This window comes from Ranitomeya variabilis, chromosome 8 (assembly GCF_051348905.1).
Source record: "Ranitomeya variabilis isolate aRanVar5 chromosome 8, aRanVar5.hap1, whole genome shotgun sequence".
Taxonomy (NCBI): Eukaryota; Metazoa; Chordata; class Amphibia; order Anura; family Dendrobatidae; genus Ranitomeya; species Ranitomeya variabilis.
Window position 1 is genome coordinate 210661794 of NC_135239.1, and position 24665 is coordinate 210686458.

Here is a 24665-nt window from a genome sequence, read left to right on the forward strand (position 1 = left end):
ACATACTTTTCTCCATATAGTGTTATGACTGATACTTTCAGTTTACCTGTTGGTGAATTTGCCAATTTTCGGGGTATGTTCCTTTCTGGGGTCCACGATTTGTCCTGATGTCCCGCAGAGGACGCTGTGGTCGGTACAGATAGCGGCTCGCTCCGGTACCAGCTGTCATCAGGGTACAAGTCGAAGCTTCCAGACTCATCCAGTTCACACGGGCTCCTCTTGAACACGTCATTTCGCGCTGGGCAACATGGCGGTGCGGATTGGCTGCTCATGGAGCCGACAGCTTTGGATGACCTGTTGGGCAGCTCCACCGCTTCTCCACGGGTGTAACCTACAGACAAGGACTCGTCACTCTCCTCGGGAACATTCGCACTGGACGCGTCGTCCTCCTGCGCTTCCTTCGCACAGGCCGTGAACGTCTCCTGAGCCTTCTCCATCATTGTTATGACCTGTTGTGGATATAATATATAATATAAGGGTTAAAGATGATTTAGGGCATAAAAAAGTAAATTGTATTGTATAATGGCACTGGAGACAGTCAGCAAGCAGGTAGACATGTGCCTCTATAGCAGATAAAAACCTCTATGGAAAAAGCAATGGGCGCAGTAAGCTTTTACCTATGCTATAGAGACAAATGTATTCCTTCTGGAGGGAAGCTAATGTGCATGTTTCTTTTCCCCGCACTCCCGGCACCACCAGATCTTCAGAGACATAGTAACGCACTATAATGTCCGGGATACTATTATAACGTCACCTCTGATAATAAAGTTCTCTTCTTGGTCAGACACAGGCAGACGGCAGAAGCCCAATGTATCGCAGAACTTCTTCCCAAACGCTCAAGTCTTCGATCTGTGTATTTTTGGCTGATTTCTTTTGCGCAGAGAAGGTCCACAGACTCCGATCCGGGACTGTCGGACTCCGCTTTTAATTTCACCCGCTCCACCTCCGTCAGGATAAGATCTTTCTGGAGGGGACAGAGGGCGACTTATTAGGTGGATCCATAAAAAGGACAGAATTAATGCAAAACTGCGTGTGGCTGTTCCTACCAGATACGAGGGGTCTCGGTCCTGGTCGGTGGGCTTCAGTCCGGTCAGGAGTTCTGCTAAAACCTGAAAGATCATATAACACATTGTATTAAACAAAAATCCCTGATTGTCCGACGTCGTCATACAGCAGATTTTATGTTCTGGCTTTAGGACCGTCCATCGTTCCCCCTGTTAATATGTTTGGTGCAATTCTATCCAATACACTTGGTTTTTAGGAGATTTTTGCAGAAAGAGTCACCTGTCCAGAGAGCAAAGGATCCAAATTCCACAGCAAGAACAAACCAGAAACAGTAGCAGATCCAACACTTTAATAAAATATAAAGCTTTTTATTTTCATCCGGTCAAAACCATAACCGTAGTCTTCTCCGATGGGGGTCTGCCTCCCATCAGGGCGCACATTGATTATAGTTGGTGCATATGTCCAAATCCCGTTTTGCAGGGGGGTCCGGACGTAAACCCCAATGGAGCCATTGAACATGGGCAAAATGAGTGAAAAAGCCCTTATGTATTGATTCTTTGTCTCAATTTACGGTGGTGCAGCCGATATCTTTACAGTATTACAAGCACTGGATACAATACACCAGAACTTGCTGCCACAGTTGATGAATTGTTTAATTAGATGCTTTATCTAATGTGATCAAATTAATGTTCTTTCCGTTTTTATCGTATTTACAAGGTTTTGCATTCATCATATTCATTAATAAATATTTCCCTATGTTGTATAGTGATGGTTAGTGTTGAGCATTCCGATACCGCAAGTATCGGGTATCGGCCGATACTTGCGGTATCGGAATTCCGATACCGGGATTCCGATACTTGCCGCGTATCGGATACCGGAATCGGAAGTTCCCAGATTCAAAATTCCGAAATTCAGCCAATGAGAATGATTCCAAGTGTGGGCACATCCTGTTTAGCATGGAGGGCATGAAACTACTGGCATGGCTGTGATTGGCTGCTGAAATGATGTCATGATGCAGTTTAAAAGTCGCTGGCGCCATTTTCCGATCACTCTGCTGTGAATTCAGTTAGTGACAGGACGCTGTTTGCTGACTGAGGGACAGTTTAGAGATAGCGATTTGCTTCTTTGTGCTTTCCAAAGGCTAATTTAGCAACCGCTGTGTTCACCTACTATTCACCTTGCTTTTGCCTTGTAGCGCTGTTTTCACAGCGATCTGCAAGGTCTGTGTGTGTGTGTGTGTGTGTGAGTGCAGCCCACTCTCTAGTCTGAGTGCAGCCACATAGGCCATCCATAGCTGGTTGTATTCAGTTCAGGGAGGGTGGTTCATTGCCTCATACTGTTCTTTTTTTTTTTTTTTTTTCAAGTAGTGTAGTCTGCTGCTAATTTATTCAAAAAAATCCTATTAGTGTCTTTCCACCCGTCTCCAGCTAATTTGTGGAAAAACACTACATAGGATAAAGTAGAGGAGGGTTTTTGGGCCTTGCAGCGCCGTTTACGGCTGTCTGCACGGTCTCCGTGTGACTGCAGCTCGCCCTGTAGTCTGTGAGCAGCCGTAGCCTGGTTGTCTCCAGCTCAGGGTTGTTCACTGCGTCATACCGCCAAATCAATTTTAATTTTTTTTCAAGTAGTGTAGTCTGCTGCTAATTAATTTAAAAAAATCCTATTAGTGTCTTTCCACCCGTCTCCAGCTAATTTGTGGAAAAACACTACATAGGATAAAGTAGAGGAGGGTTTTTGGGCCTTGCAGCGCCGTTTACGGCTGTCTGCACGGTCTCCGTGTGACTGCAGCTCGCCCTGTAGTCTGTGAGCAGCCGTAGCCTGGTTGTCTCCAGCTCAGGGTTGTTCACTGCGTCATACCGCCAAATCAATTTTAAATTTTTTTTCAAGTAGTGTAGTCTGCTGCTAATTAATTTAAAAAAATCCTATTAGTGTCTTTCCACCCGTCTCCAGCTAATTTGTGGAAAAACACTACATAGGATAAAGTAGAGGAGGGTTTTTGGGCCTTGCAGCGCCGTTTACGTCTGTCTGCACGGTCTCTGTGTGACTGCAGCTCTATCTGTTGTCAGTTCAGCCCCCAAAAAAGAAATAAATAATAAAGTTCACCAAACACACCAGTGACACCACTTTACATTTCTGTAGGCCACATTAGCTCATATTAAAGTCTAGTCCACACTTTAGAAAATTAGTGTTTCTTATACCTGTTAGGAGGAGTTGCTCAGGAATAAGCACACAAAGCCGTTAGTACTTTTCTGCTTATCTTTATCAGTCAACCAAGATGAAGAAGGCAGTGAGTAAGGCACGTGGGCGTGGGCGTGGGCGCGGAGCAGGGAGGGGACGTGGGGATTCTGTGCCTGCTGCGGGCACCGGTGACTCATCAGCACCCACTTTCACCAGGCAACAGTCGTTCATGCGCAGCTTTGTGTCCGAGCGCCGTACACCGCTGCTGCGTCAAGACCAAATTGAAGCTGTTGTCGGATGGATGGCAGCTAATGCATCAACTTCCATTAGTGCCACATCCTCTCAGACACAGAGCACTGGAGAGCAGCCATCTGTCTCTTCACCACCTGCCAAATTGCCCAGGCAGACAGAGAGCCCAGGACAGGAGCCGTCTCTACTTCTGTTCTCTGAATCTCTTGGCTTGGAAACAGGGGGCCAGCCAAGCAGCATTGGAGAAATGGAAGAAGAGGCAGGGTGCAGTGATGCCCAACAGCTTTTTCTGTCTTCCTCTGAAGAGGCGGGTGGGCCAGTGGCTCCGGTCACCACATCGCAGGCCGCATCAGCTGATGATGACACTCAGGTGCCACTTACTGGTGCGTGCTCTGCTGCTGAGACTACCCAGGAGGAGCAGTTGGGGGCAGAGGGTAGTGTAGATGATGAGGTCCTCGACCCATCTTGGCGTGAGGGACAGGAAGGTGGTGGGAGCAGCTCTGAGGAAGAGATTCCCCGTACGGCCCAAAGAGGGAGAGGGAGGGGGAAGACTGCGGATCCTGCAGCCTCCGCTTTGGCACCCGTTAGGAGCATGTCTCTTCCAAAAGCCAAAAAGGGCGCTCCCAAGACTTGCAGTGCCTGGTCCTTTTTTGACACAGTTGCAGATGACATTTGCTATGTCAGATGCAACGTGTGTCATCAAAAAGTCAAAAGAGGTCGAAATGTCAGCAACCTCAATACCTCCAACATGTGGAAACATGTGCGCAACAGGCACCCGGCGGAGTTAGAAAAACACACTGAAGAGGTAGGCCAACCAACAGCGGCAGCTACCACCTCTTCAGCTCGTGTTGCCTCTTCCTCTAGCTCACACGCAGCTGGTTCGGCTTCCTCCCAGGATCGCCGTGGAAGAACCTCTGGCCCTGTTGTCCAGAGACCCGCTGTAATTCCACCCGCAGCACCACTTTCCCAGTCATCCACACACTCCCAGCCCAGTCTACAGCCATCGGTAGTACAGGCATGGGAGAAAAGGCGGCCTTTCTCGTCAAACCACCCACGAGCACAGGCTCTGACTGCAGGCATTGCCAAACTTCTGTCACTGGAAATGCTGTCATTCAGGCTGGTGGAGACTGACAGCTTCCGTGACTTGATGTCATTGGCAGTCCCACAGTACAATGTGCCCAGCCGCTTTTACTTCAGCAGGCAAGCCGTCCCTGCCCTGCAGAAGCATGTGGAGGGACACATAAAACACGCGCTTCTGAACGCCGTCAGTAGCAAGGTCCACCTCACCACCGATGCGTGGACCAGTCAACATGGACAGGGGCGATACCTTTCCCTCACTGCCCATTGGGTTAATGTAGTTGAGCCGGGTACAGACCGTGCGAGTGGCGCAGGACGTGTCCTGCCCACTCCAAGGATTGCAGGAATCCATTCTGTACGCATTGACTCCTCCTCTTACACCAGTTCCTCAGAATCATCGCTGCAGGAGCCGTCACAGTCCACCTCCACATGGACCCGTGATGAACGTGTACCTGTTACGACCGACATGAGCACAGCCGTGGCCAAACGTCAACAGGCCGTGTTGAAATTAATTTTTTTGGGGAATCGTAGCCACACAGCGCAGGAGCTCTGGAATGCCATCAAGCAGGAGAGCGATGTGTGGTTTGTGCCAGCGAATCTCCAGCCAGGCATGGTAGTGTGTGATAATGGCCGAAATCTGGTGGCAGCTCTGGGCCTCGGCAACCTCACTCACATCCCATGTCTGGCACATGTGCTCAATTTGGTCGTGCAGAGCTTTTTGAGGGACTATCCGGATCTTGATGCACTGCTGCACAAGGTCCGCCTAGAGTGTGCTCACTTGCGGCGTTCCAGCACGGCAAAAGCGCGCATTGCGGCTCTGCAGCGCCGACACCGCCTGCCGGAACATCGCATCATATGTGACCTACCTACCAGGTGGAATTCCACGTTACATATGTTGGAGCGGTTGTGTGAGCAGCAGCAAGCTGTAATGGAGTACCAGCTGCTTCAGGCGCAAAAAAGTCGCAGTCAGCGCCGTACAGACTTCACAACCACAGAGTGGGCCACTATGAATGACGTCTGCCAGGTTTTGCGTCCCTTTGATTATTCCACGCGGATGGCGAGTGCAGATGATGCACTAGTCAGCATGACTGTCCCCCTTATCTGCCTGCTTGAAAAATCACTGCAAGCGCTAAGGGATGATGTTGTGGAAGAGGTGGAGGATGAGGATTCACCATTTCCATCATCTTCTGGACAGTCAGCGCCACGTGGTTCCTCACAAACGCGTAGGCAGGGGACAGTTTGTGAGGAGGATGAGGAGGAGTCAATGGAGGAGGAAGACGTCCGTCCAGAGGAGGGAGTTACCGAATTGTCCAGTACTCAGTGTGTACAGCGAGGGTGGGGTGATGACGAGCGGGCAGAGATCACGCCTCCAGCAGGGGACAGCGTTTCTTGGGCAGTTGGCAGTCTGCAGCACATGGTGGATTACATGCTGCAGTGCCTGAGAAACGACCGCCGCATCGACCACATTCTCAACATGTCTGATTATTGGGTGTTCACCCTCCTCGATCCTCGCTACCGGGACAACGTAGAAAGCCTCATCACACCGTTGAACCGGGAGCGAAAAATGCGGGAGTACCAAGACACACTGGTCAGTTCCATCATCTTCTCCATTCCAACTGAGAGAAGTGCTGCTACTGCATTCCAAAGCAGCTCAGTGCGTCCAGGCAGTGGTGGAGGCTCTGCACAAAGAGGGAGCAGAAGCAGTGCCTCTGCCCAAGGCAAGACCAGTATGGCCCAACTGTGGCACAGTTTTGTGTGCCCCCCACAAAAGTCTACACCATCACAGACGGCTCCAGTCAGCAGGAGGCAACGGTTCCGTCAGATGGTGACAGACTACATGTCTTGCCCTCTTGCTGTACTCCCAGACGGCTCTTCCCCTTTCAAGTTTTGGGTCTCAAAGCTGGATACATGGCCAGAGCTAAGCCAGTATGCATTGGAGGTGCTGTCTTGCCCTGCGGCCAGTGTATTATCGGAACGTGTCTTTAGTGCTGCAGGTGGTGTACTAACTGACCGTCGCATGCGACTATCCTCCGATAACGTTGACCGGCTTACTTTCCTGAAAATGAACAAGGCCTGGATCTCGCAGGAATTTGCCACTCCTCCTCCTGATTAAATAATTAGGTCACTGTATACGTTATCCAGGTCTCCTGTTGTGTTCATCTTTCTACCACCTGAACTTAAATTCCTGTGCTCCAACACCGCCAGTTGAGGCTCAGAAGTGCCGTCTGCACAGTCAAAACATACGACCCAGTGTTATTGGGTTTCAGTAACGTCAGCTGATCCCCAGCTGTGTAGCCGGCAATGTGTCATGCGACCGCCACGCTGACACAACAACTGAAATGTAAGGGAATCTGTCCCCCCCCCCCCAAGGCGTTTGTTACTGAAAGAGCCACCTTGTGCAGCAGTAATGCTGCACAAGGAAAAGGTAGCTATTTTTGTTTAGCTCCTTGCACACGCAGAACTTAACACTTATAAAATGTGTCCACTGATACCGTAAAACCGTCCCGGAGGTGGGACTTTCCTTCGTAATGTGACGCAGCACAGCCGTCATTCCTACCCCCACGGCGCCGCGCACCGGCTCCTCAGCGTTGTTTTATTCCGTCCCGGAGCCTGCGCTGTTATGTTATCCCGTGGCCAGGCACACTTAGCGCTGCCCGTCTTCTGGCATCATTTGGTGTCAGGATGGCTGCGCCTGTGCGGCCGCGCTGGCAGAGAGCCCGCCTCGCAGTGTCTTCTGATTTAATCCCACTGGGGGCCTGGGATCCATGGACATGCGCAGTGCATATCTGAACCTCCACCTCTCACTCATTTCCCTATGGCTTCTTCAGACTGTTCGGTGTCAGCTGGTCCCTAATAGCATGCCACGGCCGTGACACCGCACAGTCTTAAGAAGCCGTAGGGAGGGGAGTGAGAGGCGAGGATATGCACTGCGCATGTCCATGGATCCCAGGCCCCCAGTGGGATTAAATCAGAAGACACTGCGAGGCGGGCTCTCTGCCAGCGCGGCCGCACAGGCGCAGCCATCCAGACACCAAATGATGCCAGAAGACGGGCAGCGCTAAGTGTGCCTGGCCACGGGATAACATAACAGCGCAGGCTCCGGGACGGAATCAAACAACGCTGAGGAGCGGGTGCGCGGCGCCGGGGGGGTAGGAATGACGGCTGTGCTGCGTCACATTACGAAGGAAAGTCCCACCTCCGGGACGGTTTTACGGTTGCAGGGGACACATTTTATAAGTGTTTAGTTCTGTGTTTGCAAGGAGCATGATGAAAAGAGCCACCTTTTCCTTTTGCATCTTTTGTGCTGCACAAGCTGGCTCTTTCAGCTACAAACGCCTTGGGGGGGGTTAAAGGTTCCCTTTCGACTTTCTCAGGCTTCGGCCTACATTGTGTTCCTCTGCTTTTCCACCTGTCCCTGGGCTCCAACACCGCCAGTTGCCGTCCAGAAGTGCTGTACGCACAGTCAACAGTCCCTCCTCTGTTATTGGGGTTCAGTAACGTCAGCTGTTCCCCTGCTGTGTGTGTGGCAATCCCTCCTACCTCCTCCAACCTCCTCCAACCTCCTCCTCCTCCACCTGTCCCTGGGCTCCAACACCGCCAGTTGCCGTCCAGAAGTGCTGTACGCACAGTCAACAGTCCCTCCTCTGTTATTGGGGTTCAGTAACGTCAGCTGTTCCCCTGCTGTGTGTGTGGCAATCCCTCCTCCAACCTCCTCCTCCTCCACCTGTCCCTGGGCTCCAACACCGCCAGTTGCCGTCCAGAAGTGCTGTACGCACAGTCAACAGTCCCTCCTCTGTTATTGGGGTTCAGTAACGTCAGCTGTTCCCCTGCTGTGTGTGTGGCAATCCCTCCTACCTCCTCCTACCTCCTCCTCCACCTGTCCCTGGGCTCCAACACCGCCAGTTGCCGTCCAGAAGTGCTGTACGCACAGTCAACAGTCCCTCCTCTGTTATTGGGGTTCAGTAACGTCAGCTGTTCCCCTGCTGTGTGTGTGGCAATCCCTCCTACCTCCTCCAACCTCCTCCAACCTCCTCCTCCTCCACCTGTCCCTGGGCTCCAACACCGCCAGTTGCCGTCCAGAAGTGCTGTACGCACAGTCAACAGTCCCTCCTCTGTTATTGGGGTTCAGTAACGTCAGCTGTTCCCCTGCTGTGTGTGTGGCAATCCCTCCTACCTCCTCCAACCTCCTCCTCCTCCACCTGTCCCTGGGCTCCAACACCGCCAGTTGCCGTCCAGAAGTGCTGTACGCACAGTCAACAGTCCCTCCTCTGTTATTGGGGTTCAGTAACGTCAGCTGTTCCCCAGCTGTGTGTGTGGCAATCCCTCCTACCTCCTCCTACCTCCTCCTCCACCTGTCCCTGGGCTCCAACACCGCCAGTTGCCGTCCAGAAGTGCTGTACGCACAGTCAACAGTCCCTCCTCTGTTATTGGGGTTCAGTAACGTCAGCTGTTCCCCTGCTGTGTGTGTGGCAATCCCTCCTACCTCCTCCAACCTCCTCCAACCTCCTCCTCCTCCACCTGTCCCTGGGCTCCAACACCGCCAGTTGCCGTCCAGAAGTGCTGTACGCACAGTCAACAGTCCCTCCTCTGTTATTGGGGTTCAGTAACGTCAGCTGTTCCCCTGCTGTGTGTGTGGCAATCCCTCCTCCAACCTCCTCCTCCTCCACCTGTCCCTGGGCTCCAACACCGCCAGTTGCCGTCCAGAAGTGCTGTACGCACAGTCAACAGTCCCTCCTCTGTTATTGGGGTTCAGTAACGTCAGCTGTTCCCCTGCTGTGTGTGTGGCAATCCCTCCTACCTCCTCCTCCACCTGTCCCTGGGCTCCAACACCGCCAGTTGCCGTCCAGAAGTGCTGTACGCACAGTCAACAGTCCCTCCTCTGTTATTGGGGTTCAGTAACGTCAGCTGTTCCCCTGCTGTGTGTGTGGCAATCCCTCCTACCTCCTCCAACCTCCTCCAACCTCCTCCTCCTCCACCTGTCCCTGGGCTCCAACACCGCCAGTTGCCGTCCAGAAGTGCTGTACGCACAGTCAACAGTCCCTCCTCTGTTATTGGGGTTCAGTAACGTCAGCTGTTCCCCTGCTGTGTGTGTGGCAATCCCTCCTACCTCCTCCAACCTCCTCCTCCTCCACCTGTCCCTGGGCTCCAACACCGCCAGTTGCCGTCCAGAAGTGCTGTACGCACAGTCAACAGTCCCTCCTCTGTTATTGGGGTTCAGTAACGTCAGCTGTTCCCCAGCTGTGTGTGTGGCAATCCCTCCTACCTCCTCCTACCTCCTCCTCCACCTGTCCCTGGGCTCCAACACCGCCAGTTGCCGTCCAGAAGTGCTGTACGCACAGTCAACAGTCCCTCCTCTGTTATTGGGGTTCAGTAACGTCAGCTGTTCCCCTGCTGTGTGTGTGGCAATCCCTCCTACCTCCTCCAACCTCCTCCTCCTCCACCTGTCCCTGGGCTCCAACACCGCCAGTTGCCGTCCAGAAGTGCTGTACGCACAGTCAACAGTCCCTCCTCTGTTATTGGGGTTCAGTAACGTCAGCTGTTCCCCTGCTGTGTGTGTGGCAATCCCTCCTCCAACCTCCTCCAACCTCCTCCTCCTCCACCTGTCCCTGGGCTCCAACACCGCCAGTTGCCGTCCAGAAGTGCTGTACGCACAGTCAACAGTCCCTCCTCTGTTATTGGGGTTCAGTAACATCAGCTGTTCCCCTGCTGTGTGTGTGGCAATCCCTCCTACCTCCTCCAACCTCCTCCTCCTCCACCTGCCCCTGGGCTCCAACACCGCCAGTTGCCGTCCAGAAGTGCTGTACGCACAGAGCCAAACACCTCGCCAATGTGTTAGTGGGGTTCAGCACCGCCAGCTGTTCCCCTGCTGTGTATACGGCAACGTGTACTGCGACCGCCACGCAGGCACAACAAGTTAAATTTAAGGGAACCTGCCCCCCCCCCCCCCCCCAGGCGTTTGTTACTGAAGGAGCCACCTTGTGCAGCAGTAATGATGCAAAGGGAAAAAGTGCCTCTTTTCGTGGTGCTCCTTGCAGATGCTGAACCTAACACTTATCCCACCGCGGGCCTGGGATCCGTGGCCATGCGCAGTGCATATCCTCGCCTCTCACTCCCCTCCCTACGGCTTCTAAAGACTGTTCGGTGTCAGCTGATCCCTAATAGCATGCCACGGCCGTGACACCGCACAGTCTTTAGAAGCCGTAGGGAGGGGTGTGAGAGGCGAGGATATGCACTGCGCATGGACACGGATCCCAGGCCCGCGGTGGGATTACATTAGACGACACCGCGAGGCTGAATCTCGGACAGCGCACCCGCACAGGCGCAGCCAGCCTGACAGCAAATGATGTCAGAAGACGGGCAGCGCAAAATGTGTGCATGGCCAAGGGGTAACCTAACAGCGCAGGCTCCGGGACAGATTCAAACAACGCTGAGGAGGCGGCGCACGGCGACAAGGGGGTAAAAATGACGGCTGTGCTGCGTCACATGACAAAGGAAAGTTCCACCTACCGGACGGTTGAACGCTGTGAGGGGACACATTTCATAAGTGTTAGGTTCAGCATCTGCAAGGACCATAATTAAAAGAGCTAAGTTTACCTTTTCCAGCATTAGTGCTGTACACGATGGCTCTTCCAGCTACAAACGCCTGGGGGGGGGGTTAAAGGTTTCCTTTCAACTTGCTCCAGTGCAGGCTTCGGCCTACACTCTGCTCCCCCTGCAGAGCCCGGGCTCCAACACCGCCAGTTGGGGCCCGGTACTGCTAGCTGCACAGAGAAAAACACCAGCCAATGTGTCAGTGGGGTTCAGCACCGCCAGCTGTTCCCCTGCTGTGCAGCCGGCAACGTGTCCTGCAACTGCCACGCAGGCACAACAGACCCAAAAGCTGCCGCCAGTGCAGGCTTCGGCCTACACTCTGCTCCATCTCCTCCTCCTGCTGACCCCGGGCTCCAACACCGCCAGTTGGGGCCCGGTACTGCTAGCTGCACAGAGAAAAACACCAGCCAATGTGTCAGTGGGGTTCAGCACCGCCAGCTGTTCCCCTGCTGTGCAGCCGGCATCGTGTCCTGCAAAAGCCACGCAGACACAAGAACTGAAATTGAAGGGAACCTGTCCCCCCTCCCCCAGGCGTTTGTACGTTTTTAAGGCCACCTTGTACAGCGGTAATGCTGCATGTGTGCAAGGTGGCTCATAAACGTATTCTCCTCGCACATGTGGAACGGAAAACACGTCTAAAATGTGTCCTCTGTGTGACCATTTAACCGTCCCGGTGGTGTGACTTTCCTTTGTAATGACACGCTGCAACCCCCTTGGTAGCGCTGCCCGTCTTCTGGCATCATTGTTTGGCTGCCTGCGCCTCTGCGGCCGCCCTGACCCACACAACGCCCCTCGGTGTCTTATTTCTTGGGACTGCAAGGGTGTGTTTGATGGGCATGAGCAGTGCATCAGTTCGCCTGTCCCTCATCTCCTTCCGCCTTCTTCAGACTGTGCGGCTTCATGGCCGTGGCATGCGATAAGGGATCAGCTGACGCCACATAGTCTGAAGCAGGTGTAAGAACCCAAGCGAGAGGCGAACATATGTACTGCGCCAGGCCATGAATCCCAGCCCCGCAGTGTTTTAACTATGTCAATACACTGCGGGGCTGTGATTCATGGGCATCGCGAACCGCACCAGCCAACATTAAATGAGGTCAGAAGATGGGCAGCGCTAACAGCGCTAGGCCAGGGGATAACACGACAGCGCAGACTCCTGTACAGCAAATAACAACGCTCAGGAGGCTGCACCCAGCACCAAGGTGGGATTCTTGACATCTGTGCTGCGTCTCATTACAAAGGGAACTCGCGCCTCCAACACAGTTTGACTGTATAAAGGGCTAAATGTTATACGTGTTCCATTCAGCGTGTGCAAGGAGCCAAATTAAAAGAGCAACCTTTGACTTGTGCACCACTACTGCTGCATAAGCTGTGGCTCTTCTACTTTGTAACCCCTGAGGGGGGGTTAAAGGTTACCTTTGAAATTGGTTCGATTAGGCTTCGGCCTACACTCTGCTCCCCCTGCAGAGCCCGGGCTCCAACACCGCCAGTTGGGGCCCGGTACTGCTAGCTGCACAGAGAAAAACACCAGCCAATGTGTCAGTGGGGTTCAGCACCGCCAGCTGTTCCCCTGCTGTGCAGCCGGCAACGTGTCCTGCAACTGCCACGCAGGCACAACAGACCCAAAAGCTGCCGCCAGTGCAGGCTTCGGCCTACACTCTGCTCCATCTCCTCCTCCTGCTGACCCCGGGCTCCAACACCGCCAGTTGGGGCCCGGTACTGCTAGCTGCACAGAGAAAAACACCAGCCAATGTGTCAGTGGGGTTCAGCACCGCCAGCTGTTCCCCTGCTGTGCAGCCGGCATCGTGTCCTGCAAAAGCCACGCAGACACTTGCTCTTGTACCTTCTGCTCCCCATCCTGGTTCCAGTACCGTCAGCTGGTTCCGGGCAGAGCCTTTGGCTTAGGTGCCTCCCTCTGGGTATCCGAGTTCCACCAACGTCAGGTGGTCCTTGGTAGTGCTTTCAGGCACGGGTACCTCCTGCTTAGTAACCGGGTTCCAGTAACGTCAGCTGGTCCTCGGTAGTTCCATTGGCTCTTGGACCTTCGGCTACCCATCCGGGTTCCAGCACCGTCAGCTGGTTCTCGGCAGTGTCTTTTGCTCTTGTACCTTCTGCTCCCCATCCTGGTTCCAGTACCGTCAGCTGGTTCCGGGCAGAGCCTTTGGCTTAGGTGCCTCCCTCTGGGTATCCGAGTTCCACCAACGTCAGGTGGTCCTTGGTAGTGCTTTCAGGCACGGGTACCTCCTGCTTAGTAACTGGGTTCCAGTAACGTCAGCTGGTCCTCGGTAGTTCCATTGGCTCTTGGACCTTCGGGTAGCCATCCGAGTTCCAGTTCCATCAGCTGGTTCTCGGCATTTTCTCAGCCTTCTTGTACCTTCTGCTACATTTCCAAGTTCAAGAGACTAAACACGATGACCCGGAAGACCACCCCTAAGATGACGACGACACCAGAGACGACAACCACCGTGATGACGACGACCCTGGAGACGATGACCCCGAAGACCACCCCGATGACGACGACCCCGGAGACGACGACCCTGAAGACCACCCCGATGACGACGACCCCGGAGACGACGACCCTGGAGACGACGACGACCTGGAAGACCGAGAAGCAGAAGAACAAGAGGCTGCAGAACAAAGAGCAGAAGAACATTAAGCATAACACTAAATATCAGAGCAAAAAATATTATCTAAATTATAAGCAGAAGAAGACTAAGCAGTGTATGGGGGTGAGTCCGTTCCTCCTCGTGGTGCCCCTGGATAAAGCCTGATGCTGCAGGCCAAACTGAACGCGGACAAATGTAACTCTTTTGTGACAGGCAGAACGGAAGGTGTAATCTTCAAACTTTTATAGATAACAACTACGGGAATGCCTGTCACAAATAAGAATATGATGAAGAAGTAGAATATGATGAAGATAATAGTAAAATAAAAAGAATATGAACAATGTAACCAAAAAAATAATAGGTAGAAGATGAAGAAGAAGATGAATAAGGTGAAGAAGTTGATGTCAAAGAAGCTGATGATGAGGATAATGAAGAAGAAAGTGTGGGAGAAGTAAAAAAGAAGGTGAAGGGCGTGGAAGTAGTGAAACATCAATATCTGACAAAATAAAAAAAAAAATTAACATAGTCAAAATCTTTCTACCGCCGAACGTCATAAAAAACCCCCAAAATCCTGCTATTCTATTACATTGGGCTAAACCTCTGTGCCTTTAATGTCTCCGCCACGTCCCCCAATACATCCTACAATATTCTTAGTTGTTTTCCTTCATGTAGAATGAACCTACAAGTTTATAAAGGGTTTATTTTAATTCCGATATTTTCGTCCCATTGACTTGCATTGGGATCGGGTATCGGTATCGGATTGGATCCGATATTTTGACGGTATCGGCCGATACTTTCCGATACCGATACTTTCCGATATCGGAAAGTATCGCTCAACACTAGTGATGGTCAACTCAGGCAAATGTTCGGGAATTGTTGCCAGTTCTAAGATAAATAATTCCCAACCTTTCAGGACTCTTGTTTCTCAGCCTTAATTACAGGAGAATCGCATAATAAAAGAGCCCGGCTCACACCCACAAACGCCTCATTGAGGAATGTAAATCTATAAATACATTACACAAACAATGGCATGGGATCACTTCATCACATTAGATAAAAAGCATTTAATTAAACAATTAATTGTATCAGTAAAGGTACCGTCACACTAAACGATATCGCTAGCGATCCGTGACGTTGCAGCGTCCTCGCTAGCGATATCGTTTAGTTTGACACGCAGCAGCGATCAGGATCCTGCTGTGATGTCGCTGGTCGCTGAATAAAGTCCAGAACTTTATTTGGTCGTCCGATCGCCGTGTATCGTTGTGTTTGACACCAAAAGCAACGATACCAGCGATGTTTTACACTGGTAACCAGGGTAAACATCGGGTTACCAAGCGCAGGGCCGCGCTTAGTAACCCGATGTTTACCCTGGTTACCAGCGTAAAAGTAAAAAAAACAAACAGTACATACTCACCCAGCGTCATACCTCCCCCAGCGTCATACCTCCCCCAGCGTCTGCTTCCTGACACTGACTGAGCGCCGGCCCTAAAGTGAAAGTGAAAGCCGCTGTGCTGTTAGGGCCGGAGCTCAGTCAGTGTCAGGAAGCAGACGCTGGGGGACGCTGGGTGAGTATGTACTGTTTGTTTTTTTTACTTTTACTCTGGTAACCAGGGTAAACATCGGGTTACTAAGCGCAGCCCTGCGCTTAGCAACCCGATGTTTACCCTGGTTACCCGGGGACCTCGGCATCGTTGGTCGCTGGAGAGCGGTCTGTGTGACAGCTCTCCAGCGATCAAACAGCGACGCTGCAGCGATCGGCATCGTTGTCGCTATCGCTGCAGCGTCGCTTAATGTGACGGTACCTTAAGGTTTGGTGTATTGTATCCAGTGTTTACATCTCACCAAAGTATCTGCATCAAAGAATCAATGAGGAAGAAGAGGCTCAATAACTCCAAGGCTATTAACCTTACCATGTTTCCAGCCATTTTCTTACAGAACACAAAGATGATCAGAGGAACTTTCAGTTTGTTTAGTCCCTTAGTGACGGAGACAAATCTTAAAAATCTGACCAGTGTCACTTTATGTGGTAATAACTCTGCAACACTTCAACAAATCCCAGTGATTTCAGACTGTTTTTTTGTGGCACATTATACTTTATGATAATGGTAAATTTAGGTAGATATGTTTTGTGTTTATTTATAAATAATATCACAAATTTGACAGAAATGTAAAAAAATTAGCAATTTTCAAACTTTGGATGATTATCCCTTTAATCCAGATAATCATACCACAGCAAAACATTAATAAATATCATTTCCCTCATGTCGGCTTTACATCAGCACCGTTTGTAAAATGTTCTTTTATTTTGTTAGCATTTTAGGAGGTTTAAAGATGTAGCGGTAATTTTTCATTTTTTCCAGGAAATTTCCAAAATTATTATTTTAGGGGCTTATCCTTGTTTAAAATGACTTTAGGGGTCCCATATATTGTAAAACCCCAAAAGTTATACCATTTTAAAAACAGCACCCCTTGACATACTGAAAACTGCTGTCAGGTAGATTATTAACCCTTCAGGTTAATTTCAGGAATTAATGCAAAGTGACATGATAGGAATGAAAAAGTGTATTTTTACCAACTAAAGGTCGCTAACTTCTGATCAGGCCGCTGTAGCCGGGAGACTCTAAGGCCGCTATTTGGTTGTGAATTGTCATGGCAAACATCAGGACCACAGAATCATGATCTCAGGGCACCGATGGGGATAAAGAGGGAGAAGCCACACTCTGTTAACCATATATAATGATGTGGTCACTATTGACAGCAGCGTCTAAGGGGTTAAACAGATATGGACGGTGCAAACACTGATTGTGGCCGATGCAGCAAGTTGTCAGCTATAGTGGACAGCCGACAGCTGCAGGATTGTCTCCTGTATGGGGATGAAATTCTCTTATATCTCAGGTCAGTTAAAAGACGTATTGGCGGTCATTAAGGGGTTAGGTAGCGAAAGGTTAATTGTTCAGTCGGAGGGGAGAACATTGAGGGGGCTCTTACCTCCTGGATTCCCGGCTAAATACTTTGTATCCTCCGGGATTAAACAAATGGACGGATTTCATCTCCTTCACTAGTCAGAATAAGATCCTCGGAATGTCTAATGTTTCTATTATGACGGATTGTTCCGTCTTTTACATAACACAGACTGATATTATTAATGAGGCCGTTCATCATATGTGTAGAGGTGCGGTCACTTGTGAGATCCCCAAGATCTCATTGGATCTTAGGTAATTCCTAAGAGGTTTCACTTCCAAAAAGCGTCAGCCTTGACTGTATTCTTCTCTGGGATTTTTCCTCTGATGATTGAGCCATTTTTGTGATCTGATTTTACCAGATGAAAACAAGTTTTACATTTTATTGATCGACTGCTATTTTTGCTTTTTTTTGGACTCCAGTCTCTGCCCCAAGGCACATTGGAAGGGTGCAGGACTTTTTATTCCCTCGCCTCCTGGGCCACCACTGGAGGACCCCTGTGCCATAAAGCAGGGGCCGCTTCTGATAGCATAGGCACTTACTATCCCGCAGGAGAAGATGTCCGTCTGTGCGCTCAGCTGGCCGCTCCGCAGGTACACGTCGGGCAGGTACGGCTGGAACCTCTGCAGCTCCTGCGTCTTCACATTAGTGTAATTTGCCGATCGATCAGGACGGAATCGCGTCCCAGCGTGGCCCAACCGCGCAGTGAAATCCTCGTCCAGGAAGACGTTGGAACTAAAAAAGTGAAGAGAACAAGGGGTTAACTAGGAATGTATCACCTTGTATTAGCGCACAGCATGTGACCCCTTCTCATTACTGGAACTACAACTCCCAGCAGTTTATAGAGTTAGTGGTGGCAGTGCCCGGGAATGAAGGAGCCGCAGGGCATCAATTCTGTTGTAAAGCTTATTCTGTGCAGCGCCATAGTCACAGGTGGTATCTAACTGGAGGGGGCTCGGACATTTGGGAATCTGATATATACAGGGATTTCTCTTATGATTCCAATAACTCTGACCATGAAAGGGTTAATCATAAAGGAACCAAAAATGAGGAAGCAATAATGGAGGCGCAGGATGTAAGAAGTGAAAATGTGGAAACCTCCGGAATCAGCGGCGGATGTGCGCACGGCGATATCCGGCAGGTAGAGAAGTGAGAAGACGGTGCGGCACCTGAGGGGCACAGAGAGACCACCGCCGGCACAGCGGGGAACGGACAACACCCGCACCGCTGCAAATGTGTTATACTAGGTGTTGGAGCTCGAAAAAAAACTCCCGAAGTTGCATCATTTTTGAGCAATTGCGTGTTACAACTAAGTCATAAAGGGCTCATTTCCCCACAAATGTCTCACCTCTTAATGTTACCATGAAAAATCCCAGCATTGTGCAAGTGACCGACACCATGTAACAGACCTACAGCGACAGCCAGCCGCCTCTCCCAGCCCAGGACAGGTCCAGCCTGAAATATACACAGAAGATCCACAAGCAGAATAGTGAGCGCAGCTCTGGGGTATAATACAGGATGTAACTCAGGATCAGCAATGTAATGTATGTACACAGTGACTGCACCAGCAGAATAGTGAGTGCAGCTCTGGGGTATAATACAGGAGGTAACTCAGGATCAGTAATGTAATGTATGTACACAGTGACTGCACCAGCAGAATAGTGAGTGCAGCTCTGGAGCATAATACAGGATGTAACTCAGGATCAGTAATGTAATGTATGTATACAGTGACTGCACCAGCAGAATAGTGAGCACAGCTCTGGAGTATAATACAGGATGTAACTCAGGATCAGTAATGTAATGTAATGTAGGTACACAGTGACTGCACCAGCAGAATAGTGAGTGCAGCTCTGAGGTATAATACAGGATGTAACTCAGGATCAGTAATGTAATGTATGTACACAGTGACTGCACCAGCAGAATAGTGAGTGCAGCTCTGGAGTATAATACAGGATGTAACTCGGGAGGATCAGTAATGTAATGTACGTACACAGTGACTGCACCAGCAGAATAGTGAGTGCAGCTCTGGGGTATAATACAGGATGTAACTCAGGATCAGTAATGTAATGTATGTACACAGTGACTGCACCAGCAGAATAGTGAGTGCAGCTCTGGAGTATAATACAGGATGTAACTCGGGAGGATCAGTAATGTAATGTACGTACACAGTGACTGCACCAGCAGAATAGTGAGTGCAGCTCTGGGGTATAATACAGGATGTAACTCAGGATCAGTAATGTAATGTATGTACACAGTGACTGCACCAGCAGAATAGTGAGTGCAGCTCTGGAGGATAATACAGGAGGTAACTCAGGATCAGTAATGTAATGTATGTACACAGTGACTGCACCAGCAGAATAGTGAGTGCAGCTCTGGGGTATAATACAGGAGGTAACTCAGGATCAGTAATGTAATGTATGTATACAGTGACTGCACCAGCAGAATAGTGAGTGCAGCTCTGGGGTATAATACAGGAGGTAACTCAGGATCAGTAATGTAATGTATGTACACAGTGACTGCACCAGCAGAATAGTGAGCACAGCTCTGGAGTATAATACAGGATGTAACTCAGGATCAGTAATGTAATGTATGTACACAGTGACTGCACCAGCAGAATAGTGAGTGCAGCTCTGGAGTATAATACAGGATGTAACTCGGGAGGATCAGTAATGTAATGTATGTACACAGTGACTGCACCAGCAGAATAGTGAGTGCAGCTCTGGGGTATAATACAGGATGTAACTCAGGATCAGTAATGTAATGTATGTACACAGTGACTGCACCAGCAGAATAGTGAGTGCAGCTCTGGAGTATAATACAGGATGTAACTCAGGATCAGTAATGTAATGTATGTACACAGTGACTGCACCAGCAGAATAGTGAGTGCAGCTCTGGGGTATAATGCAGGATGTAACTCAGGATCAGTAATGTAATGTACGTATACAGTGACTGCACCAGCAGAATAGTGAGTGCAGCTCTGGGGTATAATACAGGAGGTAACTCAGGATCAGCAATGTAATGTATGTACACAGTGACTGCACCAGCAGAATAGTGAGTGCAGCTCTGGGGTATAATACAGGATGTAACTCACGATCAGTAATGTAATGTATGTACACAGTGACTGCACCAGCAGAATAGTGAGTGCAGCTCTGGGGTATAATACAGGATGTAACTCACGATCAGTAATGTAATATATGTACACAGTGACTGCACCAGCAGAGTAGTGAGTGCAGCTCTGGAGTATAATACAGGATGTAACTCAGGATCAGTAATGTAATGTATGTACACAGTGACTGCACCAGCAGAATAGTGAGTGCAGCTCTGGGGTATAATACAGGATGTAACTCAGGATCAGTAATGTAATGTATGTACACAGTGACTGCACCAGCAGAATAGTGAGCGCAGCTCTGGGGTATAATACGGGATGTAACTCAGGATCAGTAATGTAATGTATGTACACAGTGACTGCACCAGCAGAATAGTGAGCGCAGCTCTGGGGTATAATACAGGATGTAACTCAGGATCAGTAATGTAATGTATGTACACAGTGACTGCACCAGCAGAATAGTGAGTGCAGCTCTGGGGGTATAATACAGGAGGTAACTCAGGATCAGTAATGTAATGTATGTACACAGTGACTGCACCAGCAGAATAGTGAGTGCAGCTCTGGAGTATAATACAGGATGTAACTCGGGAGGATCAGTAATGTAATCTATGTACACAGTGACTGCACCAGCAGAATAGTGAGTGCAGATCTGGGGTATAATACAGGATGTAACTCAGGATCAGTAATGTAATGTATGTACACAGTGACTGCACCAGCAGAATAGTGAGTGCAGCTCTGGAGTATAATACAGGATGTAACTCAGGATCAGTAATGTAATGTATGTACACAGTGACTGCACCAGCAGAATAGTGAGTGCAGCTCTGGGGTATAATACAGGATGTAACTCAGGATCAGAAATGTAATGTATGTACACAGTGACTGCACCAGCAGAAAAGTGAGCGCAGCTCTGGGGTATAATACAGGATGTAACTCAGGATCAGTAATGTAATGTATGTACACAGTGACTGCACCAGCAGAATAGTGAGTGCAGCTCTGGGGGTATAATACAGGAGGTAACTCAGGATCAGTAATGTAATGTATGTACACAGTGACTGCACCAGCAGAATAGTGAGTGCAGCTCTGGAGTATAATACAGGATGTAACTCCGGATCAGTAATGTAATGTATGTACACAGTGACTGCACCAGCAGAATAGTGAGTGCAGCTCTGGAGTATAATACAGGATGTAACTCACGATCAGTAATGTAATGTATGTACACAGTGACTGCACCAGCAGAATAGTGAGTGCAGCTCTGGGGTATAATACAGGATGTAACTCAGGATCAGTAATGTAATGTATGTACACAGTGACTGCACCAGCAGAATAGTGAGCGCAGCTCTGGGGTATAATACAGGATGTAACTCAGGATCAGTAATGTAATGTATGTACACAGTGACTGCACCAGCAGAATAGTGAGCGCAGCTCTGGGGTATAATACAGGATGTAACTCAGGATCAGTAATGTAATGTATGTACACAGTGACTGCACCAGCAGAATAGTGAGGGCAGCTCTGGGGTATAATACAGGATGTAACTCCGGATCAGTAATGTAATGTATGTACACAGTGACTGCACCAGCAGAATAGTGAGTGCAGCTCTGGAGTATAATACAGGATGTAACTCACGATCAGTAATGTAATGTATATACACAGTGACTGCACCAGCAGAATAGTGAGTGCAGCTCTGGGGTATAATACAGGATGTAACTCAGGATCAGTAATGTAATGTATGTACACAGTGACTGCACCAGCAGAATAGTGAGTGCAGCTCTGGGGTATAATACAGGATGTAACTCAGGATCAGTAATGTAATGTATGTACACAGTGACTGCACCAGCAGAATAGTGAGTGCAGCTCTGGGGTATAATACAGGAGGTAACTCAGGATCAGCAATGTAATGTATGTACACAGTGACTGCACCAGCAGAATAGTGAGTGCAGCTCTGGGGTTTAATACAGGATGTAACTCACGATCAGTAATGTAATGTATGTACACAGTGACTGCACCAGCAGAATAGTGAGTGCAGCTCTGGGGTATAATACAGGATGTAACTCAGGATCAGTAATGTAATGTATGTACACAGTGACTGCACCAGCAGAATAGTGAGCACAGCTCTGGGGTATAATACAGGATGTAACTCAGGATCAGTAATGTAATGTATGTACACAGTGACTGCACCAGCAGAATAGTGAGCGCAGCTCTGGAGTATAATACAGGATGTAACTCAGGATCAGTAATGTAATGTATGTACACAGTGACTGCACCAGCAGAAGAGTGAGTGCAGCTCTGGGGTATAATACAGGATGTAACTCGGGATCAGTAATGTAATGTATGCACATAGTGACTGTACCAGCAGAATAGTGAGTGCAGCTCTGGGGTATAATAGTGGAGGTAACTCAGGATCAGTAATGTAATGTATGTACACAGTGACTGCACCAGCAGAATAGTGAGTGCAGCTCTGGGGTATAATACAGGATGTAACTCAGGATCAGTAATGTAATGTATGTACACAGTGACTGCACCAGCAGAATAGTGAGTGCAGCTCTGGGGTATAATACAGGATGTAACTCAGGATCAGTAATGTAATGTATGTACACAGTGACTGCACCAGCAGAATAGTGAGTGCAGCTCTGGGGTATAATACAGTATGTAACTCAGGATCAGTAATGTAATGTATGTACACAGTGACTGCACCAGCAGAATAGTGAGTGCAGCTCTGGAGTATAATACAGGATGTAACTCACGATCAGTAATGTAATGTATATACACAGTGACTGCACCAGCAGAATAGTGAGTGCAGCTCTGGGGTATAATACAGGATGTAACTCAGGATCAGTAATGTAATGTATGTACACAGTGACTGCACCAGCAGAATAGTGAGTGCAGCTCTGGGGTATAATACAGGATGTAACTCAGGATCAGTAATGTAATGTATGTACACAGTGACTGCACCAGCAGAATAGTGAGTGCAGCTCTGGGGTATAATACAGGAGGTAACTCAGGATCAGCAATGTAATGTATGTACACAGTGACTGCACCAGCAGAATAGTGAGTGCAGCTCTGGGGTTTAATACAGGATGTAACTCACGATCAGTAATGTAATGTATGTACACAGTGACTACACCAGCAGAATAGTGAGTGCAGCTCTGGGGTATAATACAGGATGTAACTCAGGATCAGTAATGTAATGTATGTACACAGTGACTGCACCAGCAGAATAGTGAGCACAGCTCTGGGGTATAATACAGGATGTAACTCAGGATCAGTAATGTAATGTATGTACACAGTGACTGCACCAGCAGAATAGTGAGCGCAGCTCTGGAGTATAATACAGGATGTAACTCAGGATCAGTAATGTAATGTATGTACACAGTGACTGCACCAGCAGAAGAGTGAGTGCAGCTCTGGGGTATAATACAGGATGTAACTCGGGATCAGTAATGTAATGTATGCACATAGTGACTGCACCAGCAGAATAGTGAGTGCAGCTCTGGGGTATAATAGTGGAGGTAACTCAGGATCAGTAATGTAATGTATGTACACAGTGACTGCACCAGCAGAATAGTGAGTGCAGCTCTGGGGTATAATACAGGATGTAACTCAGGATCAGTAATGTAATGTATGTACACAGTGACTGCACCAGCAGAATAGTGAGTGCAGCTCTGGGGTATAATACAGGATGTAACTCAAGATCAGTAATGTAATGTATGTACACAGTGACTGCACCAGCAGAATAGTGAGTGCAGCTCTGGGGTATAATACAGGATGTAACTCAGGATCAGTAATGTAATGTATGTACACAGTGACTGCACCAGCAGAATAGTGAGTGCAGCTCTGGGGTATAATACAGGAGGTAACTCAGGATCAGCAATGTAATGTATGTACACAGTGACTGCACCAGCAGAATAGTGAGTGCAGCTCTGGGGTTTAATACAGGATGTAACTCACGATCAGTAATGTAATGTATGTACACAGTGACTGCACCAGCAGAATAGTGAGTGCAGCTCTGGGGTATAATACAGGATGTAACTCAGGATCAGTAATGTAATGTATGTACACAGTGACTGCACCAGCAGAATAGTGAGCACAGCTCTGGGGTATAATACAGGATGTAACTCAGGATCAGTAATGTAATGTATGTACACAGTGACTGCACCAGCAGAATAGTGAGCGCAGCTCTGGAGTATAATACAGGATGTAACTCAGGATCAGTAATGTAATGTATGTACACAGTGACTGCACCAGCAGAAGAGTGAGTGCAGCTCTGGGGTATAATACAGGATGTAACTCGGGATCAGTAATGTAATGTATGCACATAGTGACTGCACCAGCAGAATAGTGAGTGCAGCTCTGGGGTATAATAGTGGAGGTAACTCAGGATCAGTAATGTAATGTATGTACACAGTGACTGCACCAGCAGAATAGTGAGTGCAGCTCTGGGGTATAATACAGGATGTAACTCAGGATCAGTAATGTAATGTATGTACACAGTGACTGCACCAGCAGAATAGTGAGTGCAGCTCTGGGGTATAATACAGGATGTAACTCGGGAGGATCAGTAATGTAATGTATGTACAGAGTGACTGCACCAGCAGAATAGTGAGCGCAGCTCTGGAGTATAATGTAGGATGTAACTCAGGATCAGTAATGTAATGTAAGTACACAGTGACTGCACCAGCAGAATAGTGAGTGCAGCTCTGGAGTACAATACAGGATGTAACTCAGGATCAGTAATGTAATGTATGTACACAGTGACTGCACCAGCAGAATAGTGAGTGCAGCTCTGGGGTATAATACAGGAGGTAACTCAGGATCAGTAATGCAATGTATGTACAGAGTGACTGCACCAGCAGAATAGTGAGTGAAGCTCTGGAGTATAATGTAGGATGTAACTCAG

General features: G+C 49.1%; 1 protein-coding gene across 2 annotated transcripts in view; it reads right to left on the bottom strand.

The window, feature by feature from the left end:
• IRAK2 (interleukin 1 receptor associated kinase 2) overlaps positions 1-24665 on the bottom strand; it is a 42388-nt gene that overhangs the window by 1983 nt on the left and 15740 nt on the right. For both annotated transcript variants that reach the window (XM_077276766.1, XM_077276767.1), the window contains exons 9-13: positions 18013-18119; positions 17207-17399; positions 1047-1109; positions 755-964; positions 47-449 (exon numbers count right to left, since the gene is read on the bottom strand). In XM_077276766.1, the coding sequence (XP_077132881.1) occupies positions 47-449; positions 755-964; positions 1047-1109; positions 17207-17399; positions 18013-18119 (976 nt within the window). The remainder of the gene's footprint in view (positions 1-46; positions 450-754; positions 965-1046; positions 1110-17206; positions 17400-18012; positions 18120-24665) is intronic.